Source organism: Sus scrofa, chromosome 9, assembly GCF_054392235.1.
Source record: "Sus scrofa isolate SSC_HxYL_T2T_F1_AM1 chromosome 9, Sscrofa_HxYL_maternal_Yorkshire_Landrace_v2.0, whole genome shotgun sequence".
NCBI classification, from domain to species: domain Eukaryota; kingdom Metazoa; phylum Chordata; class Mammalia; order Artiodactyla; family Suidae; genus Sus; species Sus scrofa.
The window spans coordinates 83,025,765-83,047,223 of record NC_139391.1 but is presented as its reverse complement, the minus strand read 5'-3'; the positions used below and the strand labels follow the sequence as shown (position 1 = coordinate 83,047,223).

The window sequence follows — 21,459 nt, the reverse complement described above, 5'->3', positions numbered from 1 at the left end:
CAGGCAGCTCATGCTCAAAAGATACAGACTCTCTGATAGCTTTTAGGTACAGGCTTTTAAAGGTAAGGTTAGGGGTGTGGGTCACAGGGCAACTGATTAGCTCATACACAGTTCTCCGGTTGGTTGGTGGTGAGTTAACGGGAGTGATGTTTTGGGAATCTCCATCACCAGCCTTCTAGTTACACCTCAGCTATGTGCTGCTGGTCACCTTGCAGTTAACTTCCTTCACCTGGTGGGGGTTTTTCATGTCTGCAAAACAGCTTGAGGATATGGCTCAGGATTTTATCTATAGCCCTTGAGGAGAAACTAAAAGTCCTTGACTTTGTTTTATGGGTAAGCAATTATTATTTTGTCTTGTTGGACTGTTTTCCTTCATTTTTGTATTTTTTTCCTTCTCTGATTAAATTTGCCCTTTGGAACTCCGGGAAGACCTAGGAAGCTAAAGCTTTTTTAGAAATAAGAGGCAGGGGATGTGGGGGGGGGGACATCTGTCGCCAGTAAAGCCTCACAAGGGTCTTGCTCAGTTTCAGTGGGACTGGAATTCAATTCTGAGATTCTTTGAGAGGCTATAATGGAGTTAATTTATATTTATATTTTCATTAACTTAAAAAAATACATAGCCATCACCCATCTGTCTGTTCCATCCCAGTCCCTACTACATTTATTCTCTGGAGCCTGGGCCCTTTGTGCTGATGTGTTTTGTGCTCTGTTACTTCGATCAGCTTGCCTGGGCCCAATGGCAGGGACCCCGGAACCTGAAGGTGCTGACAAAGATGACCTGCTGCTGCTGAGTGAAATCTTCAATGCATCCTCCCTGGAAGAGGGCGAGTTCAGCCAAGAGTGGGCTGCTGTGTTTGGAGATGGTCGGCTGAAGGAGGCAGCGCCTACTGTGGCCCCAGGAGAGCCAGACCCCAAGCCCCAGACAGGTTCAGGATTCCTTCCTTCACAGCTTTTAGATCAAAATATGAAAGACTTACAGGCCTCACTGCAAGGTATGTACTACAAGGATTGGAATGAGCGTTTTGTGTGTGTTTCTTCTTCTTTTTAACCCAAAGGCCTGTTTTTCTTTGTCTTCAGGTGTGTGTTTTCTGATTTTTATTTTATATCCAGTATTTTTTGGTTGTTTGGGGATTTATTGTATTTTTTTTAAATCCAGTGACTCTTTAGCTGAAATCTCAGAATTACATTCCAGCTTTAAGTTGTGTGTCAGGGGTTTCAAACTTACTCCCTTTCATAATTTTCTCCCCATGTTAATATTTCCTGTTAATCGAAGGCTAGAGTGGTGGTTCTCCACCCTTTTTTTTTTTTTTTTTTTTTTTTTTGTCTTTTTAAGGCCATACCCATGGGCATATATGAAGTTCCTAGGCGAGGGGTCGAATCCTAGGCTAGCTGCCAGCCTACGCCACAGCCATAGCAATGTGGGAATCTGAGCCACGTCTGCAACATACACCACAGCTCACAGCAATGCTGGATCCTTAACCCACTGAGCAAGGCCAGAGATCAAACCCAAATCCTCATGGATACTAGTCAGGTTCATTACTGCTAAGCCACGACAGGAACTCTTCAACCTTATTGTCTTACTTTGCTTTTAGATTTTTTCGTGGCACACTGAGGGATCAGACTGCCTTGATGGCCATGGCCTGTGGGCTTATCCTTCACCCTAGCTGATTTCTCCTGTATACTCCTGAGGCAATATTCTCCACGTTCCCATAGACATGGAGCTTTCTGGGTGCTTTCCCCTCCTCATCCTGGCCCACCGTTACCTTGGTATGCCCTCAGCTCAGCTGTCCCTGCTCTGCCAAAACTCATGGTCCCACAGTCCCCCTAAGCCTAGCCACAGCAAAAATAGAGTTTCCACACTGATCAAAAGTGATTGGCAACCTTTTACCTCAGGTTCCAGGTACGCCGAAGCTTGCCAGCAGCCCACGTGCTGGTTAAGAATTGCTGACATGGGGAGTGCACTGATTTAGAGCGCAAAAACTACCACTCAGGTTGAAATTTAAAAATTTGAGTTTCTAAACAGACAGACCTTGGGAAGGAAACTATTTTCTAAGTGTTTCAACAGTTTTTTTCCTCTCCTTTCATGTTGCTTTAATTTTAAGACCAGAATTACTCTTAAGAAATTCTCAAATTGCTCTGGTTTTTCCATAAATTTAGGCTATCTCCTTAGTAAACAATGTGTTTATCTGGTACTTAAAGCTGAGAACAAACGGCAGAGCTGGAATGATTAAGTAATTATGGGCTATTAACCAAAAAAAAACTCAGGTCTTTCTCTGGAGATGAGATTACAGACACAGCAAGAGTTGGTGGGTAAGGTCAAAGGAAAAGTCTTCCCTCTTTTTGATGAATGCATGATTCCTTTCATCTTTCTCTTTGAGTCTTACTTTGCAGCCCACTGGTTTATTCTCAGTAATAGAGCTAGAGGTAGGAGGGATAAATACAGTCCAAACTGACTTCTCCGCCCCAAGTTTCACCCCAAGTTTCACCACCTCTTTGCTAGAACCCCATGTGAGCAATGCTGCCAAAGACTTGGTTTCACCTGTGGTGGAGGCGCTAACAAGGCGTGGGAGAGGCTGGAGGCAGAGACTGGAGCTCCGGGCTGCTGGCAATTCTCCAGCTGTGTTATAGGCTGAAGCCCCATCAGCCCCAGCTTTGGAGATACCAGGGCCCCTGCTGCCACTCAGCTGGGGTGGCTGAGTGTCACTCTCTTGTGAGGGCCCCAGGCTGACACTGAAAAGCCAGAGCTTCATGCCCCTCTTCCTGAGCAGTGGAGCAAGAAGATCTCAGCCCAGGGCCCTGACGCCTTTCTCAGAACTCCACCTCTGAGCTAGGACAAGAGCAGGGGCAGTGGGCTTTGTGCTTCAGCCTTGCCCCATGGCCAGGAGAAAGGCACACATCACACTTGGGTCTGCAGAGGGAGGCATTCTGAAAAGGAGAGATGCAGACTCTCACTATGGAAAGAGAAAGAGGTACTTCAAAGGGAGTCCATTCATTTCTCAGGCAAACAGATTCTCACTGGAGGTTGCCACCTTAGTAGCACTAGAGCAAGTTTCTCATCAGCCCACAAATTTTTAGGTGCCAGGCCCTGGGGCTTCATCTGAGAACAAAACAGACAAGGCTTTTCTGCCTTCCTGGAACTCACATTCTAATGGAGAGGCGATCAAGGAACAGTAAACATGATTAAAAAAAAAAAGCAAATCTCATTGTAGGTTACAAAGTGATCAGTGATATGGAGCAAAGGAAAAAGTAGAGCCAGAGATAGAGAGTGTGCTGGGGGAATGGCAGGGTAGGTCAGGCTGCTGCACTAAAATGGGATCCTTACTGAGATGAGGTCTGAGGGAAGACGTGCCTGGTGTGGTTGAGGGTCTGCAGAAAGAGCACATAGGTTGGGAGGAAGAGGGAGAGGCACTCAAAGAGGAGACAGGCTGGGCCACCCAGGGCCTCATATCCTTTGGAGGAACTTGGAAACCATCACAGCATCTTGGCCCAAGGATGAACATGCTCTGATTTAGCATTTGAAAGGACCATTCTCATTGCTAAACATTTTCTTTCTTCTGCTGGAGTTCTACCAAGATCAGTGTTAAAGTTGTTTGGTCACCTCTGAGTTCCCCTGTTTCCTTTGCATGCCAGCAGCCACAAATCAAATGTCTGTAGAACTCAAAATGATGCGGGGGAAGGGGGGGGGAGTGGAACCTTGTGTTCAAACGAGGGAGCCCATTCAGCTTCTATACATCTACAGGTTCCCCAAAACTCCACCCTAGTGCTGTTCTCTGATTCAAGGAACCTTCAAAGCATATGTACTAATAAAGAGTGGGCTCCCTGCTTCAATCATTGATTATGTGATCCAGTTATAACCACAATGTATGCTTTTGTCAGGACTCCCCCACCCCCACCCCAAACCCCCTAAGAAAAGAGGAAAAGATGGATGTTGGCTATAGATTTTTTTTCCCATTACATCCGTGATCTAGAAAAATCTATGCACAAGAATAGCAAAAGCATTTAAATCAGTATTAAACTTGTAACACCTCTTACTGAAACTTCTTTCCCTGATTACCCAGATCATCTCAAAAATCAAATTAAATAAACCACTGAAGTAAGTAAGTAGTCAAACTAAACATGGAATGGAAAGGCTCATTGGCCTTTTGTCTCAGTGAGACAAACAGTGGTAGGGAGTTCAGAGCCTGGGTTTTATTCTCCAGATGCCCTTCCCCACATGCTCTCTGCAGCAATTGGTCAGGCCACTCACTTTCTGAGTTTCAGCCTTCTCATCTGTAATACGAGGCAATAGACTCACTAAGTAGTCTCTCAGGAGAGACCTAAGTCATTTGAAGGAGCTTTCCACTTTTCCCCAAGAGTCATCTTCCTATCCCAAGTTAACCTACACTTTAGAGATGCTAAAGTCTTAAAACTTTGGTTCTGTGAATCTGCCCTTTATTGCTGATAAAATAACAAGAACCAGCACTCCTAGGGTACCTGCCAGGGGCCACACACTGCTCTGTGTGCTTTACTTGTGTTAACTCACTTCATCCTTACTACACCCTTCCCAGGTAGGTCCTCACATCATCTCCCTCTCAAAAAAAAAAAAAAAAGTATTGAAGCACAGTTGATCTAAAATATGATGTTAATTCCTGCCGTACAGCAAAGAGACTCAGTTATATATACATATATGCTTTTCCATATTCGTTTCTATTATGGATTATCACAGGACATTGAATAGAGTTCCCTGTGCTGTATCACCTTTGATAGCCCAGGATGCAGACATTCCTCTGGTAGGAGGCTGGCTGGATTGTGAGCCGGAGCCACCTGACAGAATCCAGGCCCTTCACTGTACCGTTCCGCTCCCTCTGATCACCACGTCTCTGATGGCAAATGTGATTCCCTGACGGGCTCCCTCAGACCTTGCCTTGGATGCTCCTGGAGGAGAGGACTGATAAGGATTCTTAGCCTGGCCCTGGGCACTCCTGGGCACACACAGGGGCAGGGGTGTCCATGTAGTCATGGAGGAGGAATGTAGGTGTGGGGAGGCAGGATGGTATCAATCCCAAAAATTGGCAGACCTTTCAGAGTAGAACACATGAAATTGAGATCATCTATAAAATCTTTTCCTACGCTAGCCATCGCCCCCACACGCACTCTAGTGTAGCCTGGCTCAGTCTCACTTCCCTCGTAGCTCTTTGTGAAGTCCAGGCGGAGCTGTATCCTCAGGGCCAGAATGTGAAGAGAACAGAGGGAATGGCTCCAGCCCACAACCACAGGCCCCTCACCGCCTCCCTCCAGCACCTCTTCAGTCTCGTCCCCTCCCTGCCTTTCCTTTCTCCTCTACCTCCTTCCCTCTCCTCTTTGAACTCTGTCCTCACTCTGTTCCCCTTTGCTTGGGGGAATTAGAAAGGAAGAGAGATTTACTAAGAGAACAGTTGCATCTTCCTTCCCCCAACTACTTCAGGCTCTAGGAGAGGAAGACAAAGGAACTCACATTTAGGCTCAAGTTGTACTAAAAAACTTGAAGGAGTTAATTTTAGGGGGGATTTCTGAGAGTTTCTGAAGTTGGCAGCATGATAGGGGCTGGGGGTTTCTGCATCCTACAGTGAAGAGAAAATTGGACCTTCCCAAGGCCTCTTAAAGTGAGCAGGAAGGGAGCCAGCCAGAGGGGCTGCCTGAGGTAGAGACCAGGCGAGGCCGGTGGGCTTCGTTAGACATTCTTCCCATTTCCCCATCAACATCCAAAATTTAATTTAGAAACAGACGCTGATACTGAGAAGATAACCATCTGTTCAAAGTAAATGCACCAGAACATCTTTTAATTTAGGATTCTGCAGACCAAAGTTAGGAGTCTTGTTCCAGATTCTCACAAACATAACAGCCCTTTATTCCTTCTGGATAGTCTTTTGTTTTACCAGATTCCAAGGTGCTGTTGCCATCTGGGTGGGTTTCCATTTAAAGCGAATGTAATGTCAAGCTTCGTGTTCTCTTTTGTGATCTTTCCTCGACTAGAGCGTACCTCTTGCTGTTTCTGGCTTAGCCTGGCTCCAGGTAACTGATATTTCTGGGACTCAAATGGCATCCTGTGAAGGAAAAGACTGTGGGCTACACTTAAAGACAGTCTGAACACAGTGGGTGAGCCAGTGGAATCATTTATTCCATCAAAGCAGCAGCTGAGGCACATCCCGAGGTTTTGGCTATGGATAACTTAAGTGCCTCTGTTAGTTCATGGAAGGAAACTTGGTGGCCATCTGCTCCACCCTCATTTCACAAATGAGGAAATCCAGGGACCTCGGAAAGGACTTGTGACTTGCCAAGTCATGGTTTTATCCACCATTCGCATTAAGGTCTAAACTCCTCAGGTGGCTTAGAAGGTCCTTTAGTGTCTGACCCTGGAGTTACCACTGTCTGTACCTCCCACGCCTTTACTTAGCATGACTTAATGACATCATTCTTTTAGGGAACCATGTATTGTGTCTCTAAGTTGGACTCCAGTGAACCTGATTCTTCCTACCCTTGGGCCTTGGCACATGCCGCTCCCTCACCTCAGAGCACTCCACCCATCTCCATGCTTGCTATGCTCATCTACTTGGCTACTTTCTCATCCATCAGATTCTCACTTTTTCTTTTTCTTTTTGGGCCACACTCACAGCACACAGAAGTTCCTGGGCCAGGGGTCGAACCTGTACCACAGCAGTGATGATGCCAAAACCTTAAGCACTAGGCTACCAGGGAACTCCCCAGGTTCTCAGTTTCATCTAGAGATTCCCCCAGCAGTCAGTGTTCCCTTTACACCCAGGACTTTATCATTCTTCTCGTTTCACCCCAGTGTAAGATTGACTTAATTTTCTGTCTGCTTTAGGTTGTCATGGGCAGGGCCTGTGTTTGTGTTGCTCGCCATCATATTTCCAGAACACAGCTCGGTGCCTGGAATAGAATGGCTGTTCAAAAAAGACACCTGGTGGATGGGTGGGTGGGTGGGTGAATGGATGGATGGATGGATGGATGGCAAGAACAAAGAGAAAGATAAACTGACACTGAATCACTAGATTAAGAGAAAATAATTCTAAAACAATCTCAGTGTCTGCTGAGTTATACAGAAATCCAGGCTCAACTTAGATTGATTGAGGGCCCTGTGCTCCCTGATTTCAGTTACAACATCCCATTTTATCCATACAACAACCTAATGAGGCAGGAATTTTCATCCACCCTTTGCAGGCATGGAAACTGGGGCTCTGAGAAGGTGTGGTTGGCAGGCTGGTGCTTGGCCACCGTGCCATGGTCTTCCCACTTTCCCCTTCCTGGCCAACCCTATCCCAGAGCGCCCTGGGCTGTGTTCATCAACCCAGTCTGGGCCTGGGCTCTCCAGTGAGTGCAACTACACTCATGGTAAAGTGCTACTCTGGGTGGTGTTATTTTGGCTTCACTTGCTGCTCTAGCTGGCCAGTGTTATTTCTGGCTGATTTATATTTTCCCTTATGTAAGTAAAGGGGGCAGGATTTCTCCAATAAAATTTTATATGAGTTTCCTGCAAACGGGTAGCACAGTTGACGTATCAAAGGAGCCGAGAGCTAGGATCCTCATCGTGCTCCCAGAGCTCTCTGCCTCTCCTGCCCTCAGCCTGCACCACCCATCTCCTGACACAATTTCTCTGAGATGGGGAGACATCTTTCCAGCCACACCTTTCTGTTAAAAATGCCCAAGCCAGCTAACACCAACTAGAGAACACTTGGTGGCAATTATAGGAATATTAGCAAGAGTAAATTCTCTTTATTTTTTTTATTGAAGTATAGTTGATTTACAATGTTGTGTTAACTTCTGCTGTAAAAAAGTGATTCAGTTATACCTATATATATACTCATTTTTTAAATATATTGTTATGGTTTATCATAGGACATTAAATATAGTTCTCTTTGCTGTACAGTGGGAGATTGTTGTTTATCCTCCTGGTATAATAGTTTACAACTGCTAACCCCAAACCTCCCAGTCCATCCCTCCCCCAACCCCCTCCCCCTTAGCAACCACAAGTCAGTTCTCCTTGCCTGTGAGTCTGTCTCTGTTTCATAAAGAGTTTGTGCCCTATTTTATATTCCACATATAGTGATATCATATGATATTTGATTTCTCTTTCTGACTGACTTAGTATGAGACTCTTTAGTGGCATCCATGTTGCTATGAATGATATTATTTCATTCTTTTCCATGGCTGAGTTGTATTCCATGGAAAAGAATGATACATTGTCTATGTGTATCACACCTTCTTTATCTGCTCATAGTAAGCTCCCTTAAATAGCATTTTTTTTCTGACAGAAGCGAAGACAGAAATCTGGCTTGGCAATTACATCTGCAGTAACCCTTGTTGCAGCCTTCCTCTTAATAGTTCTCACAGTGATATGAGTGAGAGTTACATTGCAGTTCAGCTAGGCATTTGCTTTCAAAAAGAACCATATATTGCTAGTGTCACAGCCGTACCATTTTCTCCCTTCATACACATTTAGTGGGATTGTTAGACTTATGCTTAATAGCTGTTCTGAGGCGAGATTGTGACTCGGCAAACTGGCTCTTGTTCTGGCTTCACATTATGGGATGAGAGAATATTGATACCCTGTGTCTTCGTGAAACTCTGAGGTATACTTTCCCCATCATCTTAGTCACCAAAGAGGGGATGTCTTTTCACGTATCCTCCTCCATGTCCTCTGCTGCAGAGAAGCCCCCCACATCCATAGCTTCTAGGTGTCACCTGTATGATTCATGAGTGTTTAGGTGAGCAATATTCAGAAATCCATAGTTCCAAAGGAATCCAATTAGAAAACATTGATCGTAAAGGAATCTGCCATTGTAATCCTTTAAACGATAGGCTTATGATATGATTTGTATTTCTGGTATTTTTAAAATATGATTTGATATATACAGATATTTTATTAATTTACAACTATTCAGGAACATACCCATTACATAAACCAAGGGGAGCTTCCTTTCGACATGTGCATTTATTCCTACCTCCTTAGGAATGTGTTCCATTTTATGCTTGGAAAAAGACAGTGCTTGGAACCTGCCTTTTTTCCAGCATTCTCTGCAGCCATTTTAAAAAATAAGTGTTGTGCATATATTTGAAATGGGATGTACTTCTGTGTTGAATTCCCACTGTATCAGACAGCAATCGGAGAACAGGGAGGAGGGGCTGGCTTCCATTCCTCTCACCTGCCTTTTCTCTGTGTCAGTTCAGGTTCACTCTGGAAGTATGGGCCGCCCTGAATTCAGAGCTTGATGGGATCAAGGAGCTTAAAGCTGCAGGACCTGGGAAGTAGGGACCCTCTGTTTCTGAGGAGGGCCTCTCTCATTGTTCCTGTTCTGGCCTTACCCAGGATGACCCTGATCCTGACAGAGATGGTGACTGTGGCAGCTCTGTGGGGACCATCTATGGCAGTGCTTCCCGCACTTACACTTATATGACAGGATTTGTTAAAGCAGTTTCCTGGGCTCCACCTCCCAGGGATCCTGATTCAGTGGGTGATGCCCCTGCTGCAGGTGCGGGCAGCACAATTCGAGAGATGGAGGCCAGATGGAGGCCAGACTGCAGGTGTTGATGAAAGATTGCATGGCTCTGCAGAGCACTGGTGGGTCTTAACACTTGGTGTCCAGGAGAGGATTGTAGGGAAAAAAATAAAATTGACCCAATTGATACACAGCAGAACTGCAATTTTAACTTTCCACTTTTTTATGAGATTTTGGTTTAGAAGGAAAATGCCCATGGGCCAATTTTCTAGGAACCAGGCAGGTTATGTTACTTTTGGATTTTATTTTATTTTACTTTTTCATTTTAGCAACACAGGATCCGAGCCACCTCTGTGACCTATACCACAACTCACAGCAACACCAGATCTTTAACCCTTTAAGCAGGGCCAGGGATTGAACCTGGATAGAATCATGGATTCTAGTCAGGTTTTTTTTATCACTGAGCCACAACAGGAACTCCCAATACTGGTCATTTTAAAAATGCTTTATTAGAGTTCCTGCTGTAGCACCGCAGGTGAAGGATCTGGCATTGTCTCTGCAGTGGTTCAGTTTGCTGCTGAGGAGCAGGTTCCATCCTAGTCCAGCACAGTGGGTTAAGGATCTGGCATTGCCAAAGCTATCGCATAGTTCTCAGTTGCAGCTTGGATTTGATCCCTGGCCTGGGAACTTCCACATACTGTGGGTGTGGTCAAAAAAATAAAATAAAATAAAATAAAACTGCCTTATTGAATTGTAATTTACATATCATGAAATTAACCCTTTGTAAGAGACTATTTCAAGGAATTCTGGTAAATTGATACTGTGCAACCATCACCACTGTCTAGTGTTAGAACATTTCTATTTTCCCCCAAAGTTACCTAAAATTCCACTGCTTTTTGTTGCTTGTGAATTATGTTAACAACATGTTCAAATACTTTTCCAGTGAACAACAATAATTTTAAAACCCTCTATAAGTTTTCATTATTTTAGACCTAATAAACAGGTCACCGGCTACCTGCTTCATCTGTCGTTGGTTAGTCTTCATAGAGAAGTTTGTGTGCTACTTGCCTAAAATGAAATAATTCAAATAATTCAGCATCTACTATGCCAAGTATTGCTTTGCCAACTCTGAAAATAATATAATGCTTCAAACTAAACTCATGATTGAAAAGAGTTCTTCAATAGTTTATCTTAATTTAAACAACCATCATGTACCAGGAAGTACACTCAAGGATGTAGAGACATGGTCCCCACCTTCAAGGGGCTCACAAATCTAGATATAGTATGATTCTATAATTAAGTCCCTTATCACAAGTCTTAGGGTGGCAGAGTAAACAGCATTAAATCTTACCATTTTTGTGGCATGTACTGAGTGGCTCTCTTGCTCCACCAATGGGTTTCACTGGCCTCCCCACCCCCTTGCCCCGCTAAACACTGCCATCCAAATATGATGTCTCATGAGGGCCTTATCAGAGACAAAACCTTTTCTGTACAAAACCCTGTGACCAGAGCATCCCAGTGAAAGGATACCATTGTAACCATTTGGACCTAACAATTACGCATCATCTGAGGGTCTACATTTCACAGTAAGAATCAACAGTGGACTTAGTCCACAAACACCTACCTGTACCACATTAGGTATTATGCAGCACATTGAAGAAATAAGTCCCTGTCTCATTGAGAAGACAGGACTTACACATGAAAAATTAAAGCAGACGTGCAAAGAAGCATATGGTAATGCTCCAAATTAAATGAGTCATGCCAAAACATCCAGCACAGACAGTAAATGTTGTGGGGAATGAGGCTTGCTTTCCCCAGAGCAAGACTGCTGCATGCCTCTTAATCATTAGGGGTGGGCAGAGCACAAGGGTTCTTTCAGAATGTTGGGTTATACAAGATAAATGCCATCATAAGGGTACAGCATCAAGTTAAGGGGCAGTGTTCTTTCCCCTCATATATTTGGACTGGACTGTGATTTATTTATCTGCATTAACTAAACTTCTCAACTTGAATTAGCTATATAGAAAGTAAATGAGCTGGATCATACTGGGAGTAGGCAAGACCTGCCATTCACTAGTTCTCTTTCTCCATATAATGGTGTTCACTTTTTAAGCTGTCCCCACTTGTGACAGAAAAACAAGGCACTTGATTTCCTTGGAACGCTATTGATAATCTGTAGTATGGCTGTGAAATGATGTCACTTGGTAAGAAAAATGGGTATAAAGCTAAAAGCAAAAATGCTTTAACATTAGCAATTTCTCATTTGCTTTTCAAAATGCAATCTTTCCCCTAGTGTTCCATACTTTTGAGTTGGGCATGATTATACATATTATCTCTCCCCTAAAACATGGTCCGGCTGTGAGGAATGTGGGAGAAGGGTCTTTGCCTGCCACCCTTCTCTCTCTCTCTGGAGGCCACCCTAGGTGAGAACTACTCATGTGCCCCAGCAAATGATGGGGCAGTGTGACTGCTCTTCCCAAGATCTAACGACCTCTGGTTTTGAACATTAGGCTGGTCAGAGAGCAAGGTCAATCCTGCCCCTCCTCCATGGCCAGCACCACAGGCAAGCAGTCCAAGTGGCAGCAGCCCTGCAGTAAAAGGTAATACCGTGTTCTATCCCCTTAAATGACAGTCGCCTACCTTCCTGCTGGCCTAACACTCTTTTCTCTATTTCTTTACTAATTTCCATTTGAGTACCTCAGGTTCAAAACAGGGCCTACAAAGGGCAGAAGAGTTTTGCATGACCCTAGGAACTAACATTCTAACTTTTTTCTGGCTTAATATCCTAAGTCTTAAGTTCCTTTATCAAATCTAATGAGGATGACTCAAACATCTGTCTTCAGGGGACCAGGTCCTCCCCAAGACTGGGTGACAATAGAAATGGAGGAAAGGTCCCTGAGGTTTGTGATCTTTAGCTGAAATACCATTGCCTCCACTGGACAAGGCCCTGGATTATAGTGCTTTTCGAGAAGAGCCAAGTGTCTTAGCTGTCAAAAGAGGGCCTTTCAAGCTCGTGACATCTGTTCTCTTTTGAGGCAGAACATCTGCCTGATTTCCTCGGTATGTGCACTCTGTCTCCCTACCCATCACCCACTTTCCCTGTGCGGACCACAGGAAGTTAAGGGGGGTGTCGATCATCAGATTATCGTCAGAAAGCATTCCCTTGATGTTCTTTTAGGTATTGTGCAAATCATTGCACCTGGTTTTCCCTCCCACAGTGGAGGTCTGGGGAATATGAGGATGGCCCCAAAGTACAGTCTCCTGGCATCTCACAGCAGGGCTATGCCCACCCTCAGAGGGTGCCTGGGAAGGAAAGGTGACCATGGAGTGTACTTTCACTGGCGGTGTCTCTAAGAGATCTTGGTATCCTCTGACAGGAAGAGACTGATCCCCCTAAATCAGCCTTGCCCATACAGTTTCCTTGTGTGACCTTGTACATGGCTAAAGACAGATGAGTTGCTCTCTTTTTTATATTGTTTCTCCCCACCACAGTATTTCTCTGCTATATTGAGATCGCTAAAGTCTCAGTTTCTCCTATCAAAATAAACCAGTGTGCAATTGATGTTACATAGTGATAACTTGCATATTCCCAACTAGTTTGCTGGCAATAGCTTATCTCTGTAAGAGATGTATTATCTCACTATAAAGTAATACATCTACAAAAGACTGGGGGGGGGGTGGATGGGAAGGAGACCTAGTTGGGGAGTTCCCAACGTGGCTCAGTGGTTAACGAATCTGACTAGGAGCCATGAGGTTGTGGGTTCGATCCCTGGCCTCACTCAGTGGGTTAAGGATCCAGCGTTGCCATGAGCTGTGGTGTAGGTCACAGACGCAGCTCAGATCCTGCGTTGCTGTGGCTCTGGCGTAGGCTGGCAGCTACAGCTCCGATTAGACCCCCAGCCTGGGAACCTCCATGTGCCACAGGAGCAGCCTCAGAAAAGGCAAAAAGACAAAAAAAAAATAAAAATAAAAATAAAGTATAAAGTGGCTGGTACCCAGTCTTAATGTTTAAGTGTCACTTTAGTGAAGAGGTCAAACGCCCTGGGTATGTTGGGATAACCCATCAGCAGTCTCCATCACTCCCTATACCCACCTTTAGCAACTTGTCTTACCAGTACTTTTTGAGACTCTTTTCAACCAGATGGCAAGCACATTCGTAGCCGCCCTCAACTAGAAGGATAACCTGTCAGACATTTTCATCATGCTTTTGATATTCCCACCTGTTGGAGGAAGAAAAAAAAGCAAGGGTCATCCAAGCCAGTGAACTTAGATTCTCATGTGGAATGATTTATATCAAGAAGAACCTCCAGCTTATTTGGAAATCACTTGCATCAGGCGCTCTTTTACAAATGTTCTCTTCATCTCGAAAATAATTTGGCTCTATAATCGTGGCACTCAGGAAGTTAGGGCAGGTGGTTTGGTGAAAGAACAGCTGAAGGCAATACTCCACTGAGGCCAGAGGGGGAGGGGCATGGGGGTGATTTGGAGCTCAGGGGAGAAGGGCAGGCATGTCATAGGCCCCTCCCCCTGATGGGAGAAAGTTAAAGAAGGCAGTGACCTTGAGAAGAGGAGCAGTCAGGCCAAAGTGCCACCCCCGCTTCTGGACCTGTTGTTTTGAAGACTGAAAAGACAAACCACAGTATTTCTCTTGACCCACCCAGCAGATGTGAAAAGATTCTGCGGCTGGACACTGGAAAGCACCTTGCTTCCTAAGCCAATCAGTCTGATTTCTGAAATGTCTGATATTTCCCAGTGGTGGAGTAGTGCAGGATCTGGGGTTTCAGGCAGCTCTGTGGGCTGTGGTCATCCTCTGAGTTGGGGTGCAGGTGGGGTTACCACAAGGGCTCACTGTTCACTGAGCTTTATGAAGACCATGGTTTAGAATTGTTGCTCAGCCAACCAACCAACAGGGGGGCATGAAATTCCCTAACATGGTTTAGAGACAAACAGAAACAGGGTTTGTCTGACTGAGCACCCTCCCTCTTCAAGATGCACCGCGACCCACCTGCCTGCAGCCTGGCAGAGGTGGGAGTTTGCAAGGTGGGTGCACTAATGTTTCCTCTTCTCCCCCCAGAGCCTGCCAAAGCCACCTCGGACCTGACTGCCTGGTTCAGCCTCTTTGCTGACCTCGACCCATTATCAAATCCTGATGCTGTTGGGAAAACCGATAAAGAACACGAATTGCTCAATGCATGAGTCTACAGCCTCTGGGAGGGAGCCCACAAACTGCTCTGCATCAACACACCAGGGGGCTCATGGGCATAGGAGGTGATCAGTATGCTGTTTTAATATTTACGTGCCATTTTAATAAAATGAAAGGGTCAAAGGCCCTGTTTATATTGGTATAATTATTTACTCTTATTTGGTATAAAGGTTTTAGTGTATTCTCTACTGGACCTGACAAAACAGGATTGTCTAGGAGCGGTTTCCAGGCTGGCTGCTCTCCTGCCAACAACTGCATCATGGCTGCTGACGTGTCGCTGGGCTACTCTGAGGTCCAAGTTTAAATCTTAAACCTACTTGTGTTAGGTTTAAAATAAGGTGTCCTATAGCCCCAGAGGCAGCAGAAGGCTAAGATGCCACCTCTTGTACACTCTGCCTCTATCCCCCCTGGCAGGGGGCAGGGAGACCCTCTCTTCCTGCCAAGGCCCCTTTCAGCAGCTCTGGGTGAAGCTCCAGCCAACCAAAGACACTGTCCTGCAGCCCTGCCAGTGTGGCTGCAGTTCCTCCTGGGGCAGAGGGCTAGGCTTGACTGCGCTGCACAAACCTTTCTGTGGAAAGCAGCCATATCTGCAGATCCCAGCTCTCCTCTGCTCCTCTCCATGGCTGGAATTCAGAGGCATGTATTTCTGGAGCCCCTTGTGACAGTAACTGTTTTTTGTTTTGTTTTTTTAATTAAACAGAAAAGATATTTGAAACGCAAAGTCAAGTTATTAAATGAGTCTGTGGTGGGGACTCAGTGGGGAGGTGCTGCAGGGTGGGGGCTAGAGAGGGGCGGGGTGGAGGAGGATGGGTCCCACCTGTGAGAAGCTGCTGGTGTGAGGTGCAACTCTTAGTGGTGGGGGACCCCCACTGTCTCGGGCTAGGGTGAGAGCACATAAGCAACTTAGATACTCCACATCTGACGGAGTGCCCAGGGCTGGGGCCTCTCCTTCCTGCCTGTGTCACCAGTAGTTTACTAAGTGAAGCCTGTGTTCACGGAGTCCCTGAGTGGGGTGGAATCTGTGACTAGCCAGGCATTGGTTCACCAAATTCAGCTGGACCCAGAGGGGTCTGCTGTGCACCTGTGGCCTTAGGCCCCAACTCCTAAAGGGTCTCCCGGGGCCTCCCCAGCAGCAGCCACATGCTCTGTTGGACAGCCTGGGCACCGGAGCATTACCTCCTCTGTGCAGGTAAGACAGGGCTGGGGACTCTGCATGTATTGTGTTCAGGCTGCTCGCTTCCCCCAGAGCAGCATGGCTCTCCACATGGCCTCTTCTGTTAGAATCTCATTTAGCATGGAGTTTCCGTCGTGGCTCAGTGGTTAACGAGTCTGACTAGGAACCATGAGGTTGCCGGTTCGATCCCTGGCCTTGCTCAGTGGGTTAAGGATCCAGCATTGCCATGAGTTGTGGTGTAGGTCACAGACGCGGCTCGGATCCTGCGTTTCTGTGGCTCTGGCATAGGATGGCAGCTACAGCTCCGATTAGACCCCTAGCCTGGGAACTTCCATATGGCTTGGGAGTGGCCCGAGGAATGGCAAAATAAGACAAAAAAAAAAAAAGCTCATTTAGCTGATTCCTCAGCCTGGCATTCCTGGTCTTGAGATTAATTTATAGCCCCAGGGCCCCACCTTGCTGCCTCCCCCCCCCCAGCTCACAGGAGGGCTTGCCGTACCTCTAACACCCACTGTCATCTCTAGGCCTTTGCATTACTGTGCACTCCACCCTGGGTGCCCCATTTCCTTGCCCTCAGCTGCCATCATGATGCTACTCCCCCCTCAGGAGCCTCCTCAGACCCCATTTCCTCTGCAGTCTCCTTTGAGAAACTTCCCTCCTCTCTCCCTGACCATCACCCCGGCCACACCCCGCCCCTGCCCCATCCTCTCATCCCCTCCAAAGGCCCATGCTGTATGCATCTGCTTCTACCCCTGGGTGTTGCAACTGCAGAAAACAGCGTCTCTTATTTCCCCAAATCTTGTCTCCCCAGTCATCACTGGAGTCACCTCGTAAGTCCTGGATTAGTGATTGCTGAATGGAGCTGCCCCGTGTGGAATGTGGATTGAAGTCTCATAGTTTCCTTCTGGGTCACATTTGCTTGCAGCCTTGGAAACCCACAGCTGCCGCCATGTAGACTTGAAGCAGGAAGGCTTGACTTCCCTCTAAGCTGGAGGCCATGGAGCTTGGTCAAAGAGAATGAGGGAGGGCAAGGGGTTCAGGGTTCTCCTGTTGAGTGGATCACTTTAATACTAACCGGTTGCATTTTAAAGTTGATCTGAGGGTGAAGTGGAGAGGACTGTGGTCATTGGACAGGCTTTGCTACAACTTTAAAAAAAAAAAAAAAAAAAGGCATTTTCTCCCTGTATTTTCTTTACATTAAAAAAAAAAAAAAAAAAAAAAAAACGAAAACAGATTGAATTCCCTTTCCCACCTTCAGTCCACTTGGCCAGGCTCTTGATCCCTCTTGATAGGTATGTTTTGATCCTGGCTCACACAAACCCCCCTTTGACCACCTCTCCAGTTTGAGAAGCAGCTGTGGCCTGATTGTTTTAATCGGCCTGGGTGCCAGTCTGGCAGGGGCCTTCCTCCAGGGGCCCTTTGGGGCTGGGCTGTCTGACATGAAGAAGACGAAGGTACCCCACCTCTTCATGCCCAGTCTTGCTTCGCCCTCATTTTCGTCTCCTGTCCTGAGGCTGGTCTGAACCCCAGTTGCACTGTAGCTCTCAGGGGCATTAAGAGAGCAACCGCTCCGTGAAAACGACCCTGCCCTCGGAGGTGCAAGCCTCCCTTACCTGCTCCCCGCGTCCCAGCCAGTATAGAAGGGATATTCACAGTTAAGAGAAGGAGCCAGAAACATTTCCACTTCCTCCTTTCTTCTTTCCCCAGCTGGCACAGGCTTTGGTGCACTTTATAGATTCATTGCCTTCAAAGTGTAATTTAAGAAACATCAAGTTGATTTTGAGTTCTGGGAGAGTAAGAAAAGCACCCATCAGCTTCAGAATTATAAATGTACTGAGAAAAAAATAGCGCTTATTGTCATAGGTGATTTATGCCCAAGAAAACGTGCTCTGCTCAGAGTTGCCAGTGGGCATGTAGGTGGGGCTCACTGCCTTTGTGCTGTGGCCAGAGCTGACACTGGTTATGGGGCCAGGAGGCTGCCCAGCCATCGGGGTCAAGATAGCGCCCACCAGACCTCTCCTGCCTTCTGCCCTAGTTTCAGCACCAGGGGCCAGCAAACCAAACTCTGTGGCTTCGTCTCTAAGACCCCTCCCTGAGGGCTGGCCCTGACAGAGGCTCAGGGCTAACTATTAGCACTATTTGACTATGCCAACATCTCACAGTTACATCTGTATTTGTGATCAACTAGTGTCCTCCAGACAGGCCATGGCAGTTAATCCCCTGCTTTGATTTAAACTATCTCCCAGTCCTGTGACTGGCACCACTCACAGTGTAATTGATGTAGGTCTCTTCAGCTTTGTTGGAAAATAGATTTAAGCTTGGAGTCAACTCCAGATGACTGGCAATGGCTGCCAAGATTTCTGCATTGAGAAAGAATTCCATAAATGAGTGATGTTTGCAATGCGTACAGTGCAGGGAGTGGTGGCAACAGTGCCATATATTTACCAACACTACATTAGACCTTGCCTTTCATGAGGCTCTTAGATTTAAAAACTCTTTTGTTCCTTTTTTTAAAAGAAATTAAACTATAATTTCTTTACAATATTGTGGAAACTTCTTTTTCTTCTTTCTTCTTTCCTTCTTTCTTCTTTCCTCCTTCTTTCTCCCCCTCCCCTTCCTCTTCTTCTTTTAATTAAAAAAAACTAGGATTTGGCCACATTGACCATGGGGCATGCATGGATGAGAAAAGCAGAAAGTTCACAAAACACATCATTACTGACACCTAATTCAATTCAAACTCACTTAAACAAAAAAGTGGGGTGAGTTTATTTGCTCCAGTAACTAATAAGTTCAGACATAGGTTTTTAGGCAAGGCTGAATCTAGAGGCTCAAGTGATGTTCTCAAGAATTATTCCCTCTTCATCTCTCAGCTCCAATTCCTTCTGTTGCTTCATTCCAACAGCCTCGTCTCAGAAGGAGGCCAAACGGCCACCAGCATCAGCAGCCAAAATCTTGATGTGAGTCTGCCTTGGGTCCTATGTCCATAAGTCACCCACTGGGGTGGATTGCTCACTGTTTTATGAGCCTATCCCTGGAGCTCAAATCTCAAGGATTGGGAATAAAGGATAGTTTCCTAAGGGAAAACCAAGGTGCCTTTCCTCCAGGAAGAGGGAATGGATCTTGGGCAGGAATGTAATAGCGACCCACTTGAGTCTTCCCAGAGGGTAACAAGTGAGCTGGGTTAAAGAACTGAAATGTGGAGTCCATTGTGGTTCAACAGGTTAAGGACCTGACATTGTCTCTGTGAGGATGTAGGTTTGATCCCTGGCCTCTCTCAGTGGGTTAAGGATTTGGCATTGCTATAAACTGCAGCATATTTCACAGATGCATTTTGGTCCAGTGTCACCAAGGCTGTGGCACAGGCCTGCAGCTGCAGCTCTGATTCGAGGATTCGACCCCTGGCCCAGGAACTTCCCTATGCTGCAGGTTCAGCCATAAAAATAAATAAGTAAATCTGGAAACCCCACTGGGGTCCTTTTAGAGGCCACTCCCCCAACACCCCCCACCCCATATCCAGATGAGGAGACTGAGGGACCCAAGGGAAGTGAAAAACCTCTTAGTGGAAAACCGAGATAGGAGCCCATGTTGCCTAAGGCTGCGCTAAGGCTTTATTTACCTCAAAGTGTTTGCTAGAGGTGAGGTTTTAGGCCAATCATAAATCCACCCTTTGGAGACAGAGTTTGGGACCATAATATAGGGGAACTGTTAGAGTTTGGGTTCTGAAGCTGGACAAACCTGTGGTCAAACTGAGGTTCCACCAGCTGTAAGTTAGGCATAGTCTCTAAGCTTCTGTTTTCTCACCCATTCAGTAGGGATGGAGCATTTCCTGCCTCATGGAGTTATTACCAAGACTGAGTTGATGTCCCAAAGACTTAGCATGGTGCTCCCACACTGAAGCATACAAGTATGGCCACTAGTGTCTCAGAAGATCACTTACTTGGTAAATGCCATTAACGTGGTTGCTCCCTCCCCAAGATCTTCCATAAGACACTCCATGCCTCACCGTTCTCACCACTAACTCGCTCTTAACCATCACAGGAATGGTGAAAGGTAGGAGGATGGGTCTAGAAAGTCTAAAGGATAAGTTTCCCCTGGTTTTTCTTTATAAACTTGGTCAAAACTCCATGCTGAGGCTAGGAGAGATGAAGTAGGATCTCTGCCAGGCAAAAGGGATATGCTGCAAAACTTGCCAATTTTAAAGGTATTTTTTTAAGTGAATTAGTACCAAGAACATTGATCAGAAGAAATTGGGATGCAAAACAATTGGAACTCTTACATGTTGTTGATATGAAAGCAAAGAGGAACAGCCCCTTTGGAAACCACTTTGGCAGTTTCCCAGAAAGTTAAACACACACTTCTTATACAACCCAGCAATCCCAAGCCTATGAATTTGCCTTAGAGAAAAAAAATTGACATTGACACAAAAACTTGGTGTGAATGTTTGTAGTAGTTCTACTCATGATCTTCCCAAACTGGAACAACCCAAATACCCTTCACCAGGTCAATAGATCAACAAAGTGTGGTGCATGCATCCAGTTATTTAGCAGTGAACATGAACAAACTATTGATTCACACAGCACCCTAATTCATGTTGATGTCATGTACCCCTTACATGATGCAGTGAGAAAGGAACTTCACCTCTATAGTGATTTTTCTGAAAACTCATAACCCCATCTAGTCATAAAAAATATCAAACAGGGAGTTCCTGTTGTGGCTCATTGGAAATGAATCTGACTAGCATCCATGAGAATGCAGGTTCAATCCCTGGCCTTGCTCAGTGGGTTAAGGATCTGGCATTGCTGTGGCTGTGGTGTAGGCTGGCAGCTGTAGCTCTGATTTGACCCCTAGCCTGGGAACTTCCATATACCACCAGTGCGGCCCTAAAAAGCAAAAAAAAAAAAAAAATCAAACTCAAATTGAGGGGCGGGCATTTTATAAAACACCTGACCCATACCCTTCAAAAACGTTAAAGTCATGAAAAATGTGAAAAGACCAAGAAACCATCACAGATGGGAGGAAATCAAGGAGACATGACAATGCAATGCCATGTGGGATCCTGGAAAGAATCCTGGAACAGATCCTACAACAGAAAAAGAGCATCAGTGGGAAAACAGATGAAAACCAAATAAAGACCCATTTATTTAATAGTGTTGTACCAACATTAAATTCTTAATTTTGACAACTGTCCTGTAACTACGTAAGGTGTTAACATTAGGGGAAACTGGGTAAGGAACTTTGTACTATCGCTGCAATGTTTCTGTCAATCTAAAAGTATTCCAAAATAAAAAGGTTTTTTGTTTGCTTTTTTTAAAGGCTATATATTGTGAGGTTCCATTTGTATGCCTTTTTGGAAAAGGCACATCTACAAGGACGCATGTCAGATTAGTAGTTGCAAGGAGCTCAGGTTCAAGAGGGAATGACTCCAAAGGGCATAAGAACATTTTGGAAGGTGTTGAAATTCTTCTGTAAATTGAGTTGGTGGTTACATGACTGTACGCATTTGCAATTACATAGACAACTAAAACACTTGAATTTTATTATATGTAAATTACACCTCAGTAAGTATGGCCTTTTAAAGAAAAGAAAGAAGAAAAGAAATTGGAGTCTGG

General features: G+C 45.5%; 1 protein-coding gene across 15 annotated transcripts in view; it reads left to right on the top strand.

The window, feature by feature from the left end:
- Positions 1 to 15,397, top strand: part of ICA1 (islet cell autoantigen 1) — a 150,586-nt gene extending 135,189 nt beyond the window's left edge. For 6 of the 15 annotated variants that reach the window (XM_021102427.2, XM_021102425.2, XM_084977098.1 and 3 more), the window contains 3 exons: positions 723 to 992; positions 11,984 to 12,073; positions 14,548 to 15,397. In XM_021102427.2, coding sequence (XP_020958086.1) covers positions 723 to 992; positions 11,984 to 12,073; positions 14,548 to 14,669 — 482 coding nt within the window. In that variant the 3' untranslated portion in view covers positions 14,670 to 15,397. Of the gene's footprint in view, positions 1 to 722; positions 1,385 to 11,983; positions 12,074 to 13,341 lie in introns of all 15 variants that reach the window. The other 9 variants (XM_084977096.1, XM_021102429.2, XM_084977101.1 and 6 more) reach the window with 4 other exon arrangements.
- The last annotated feature ends 6,062 nt before the right edge of the window (positions 15,398 to 21,459 follow it).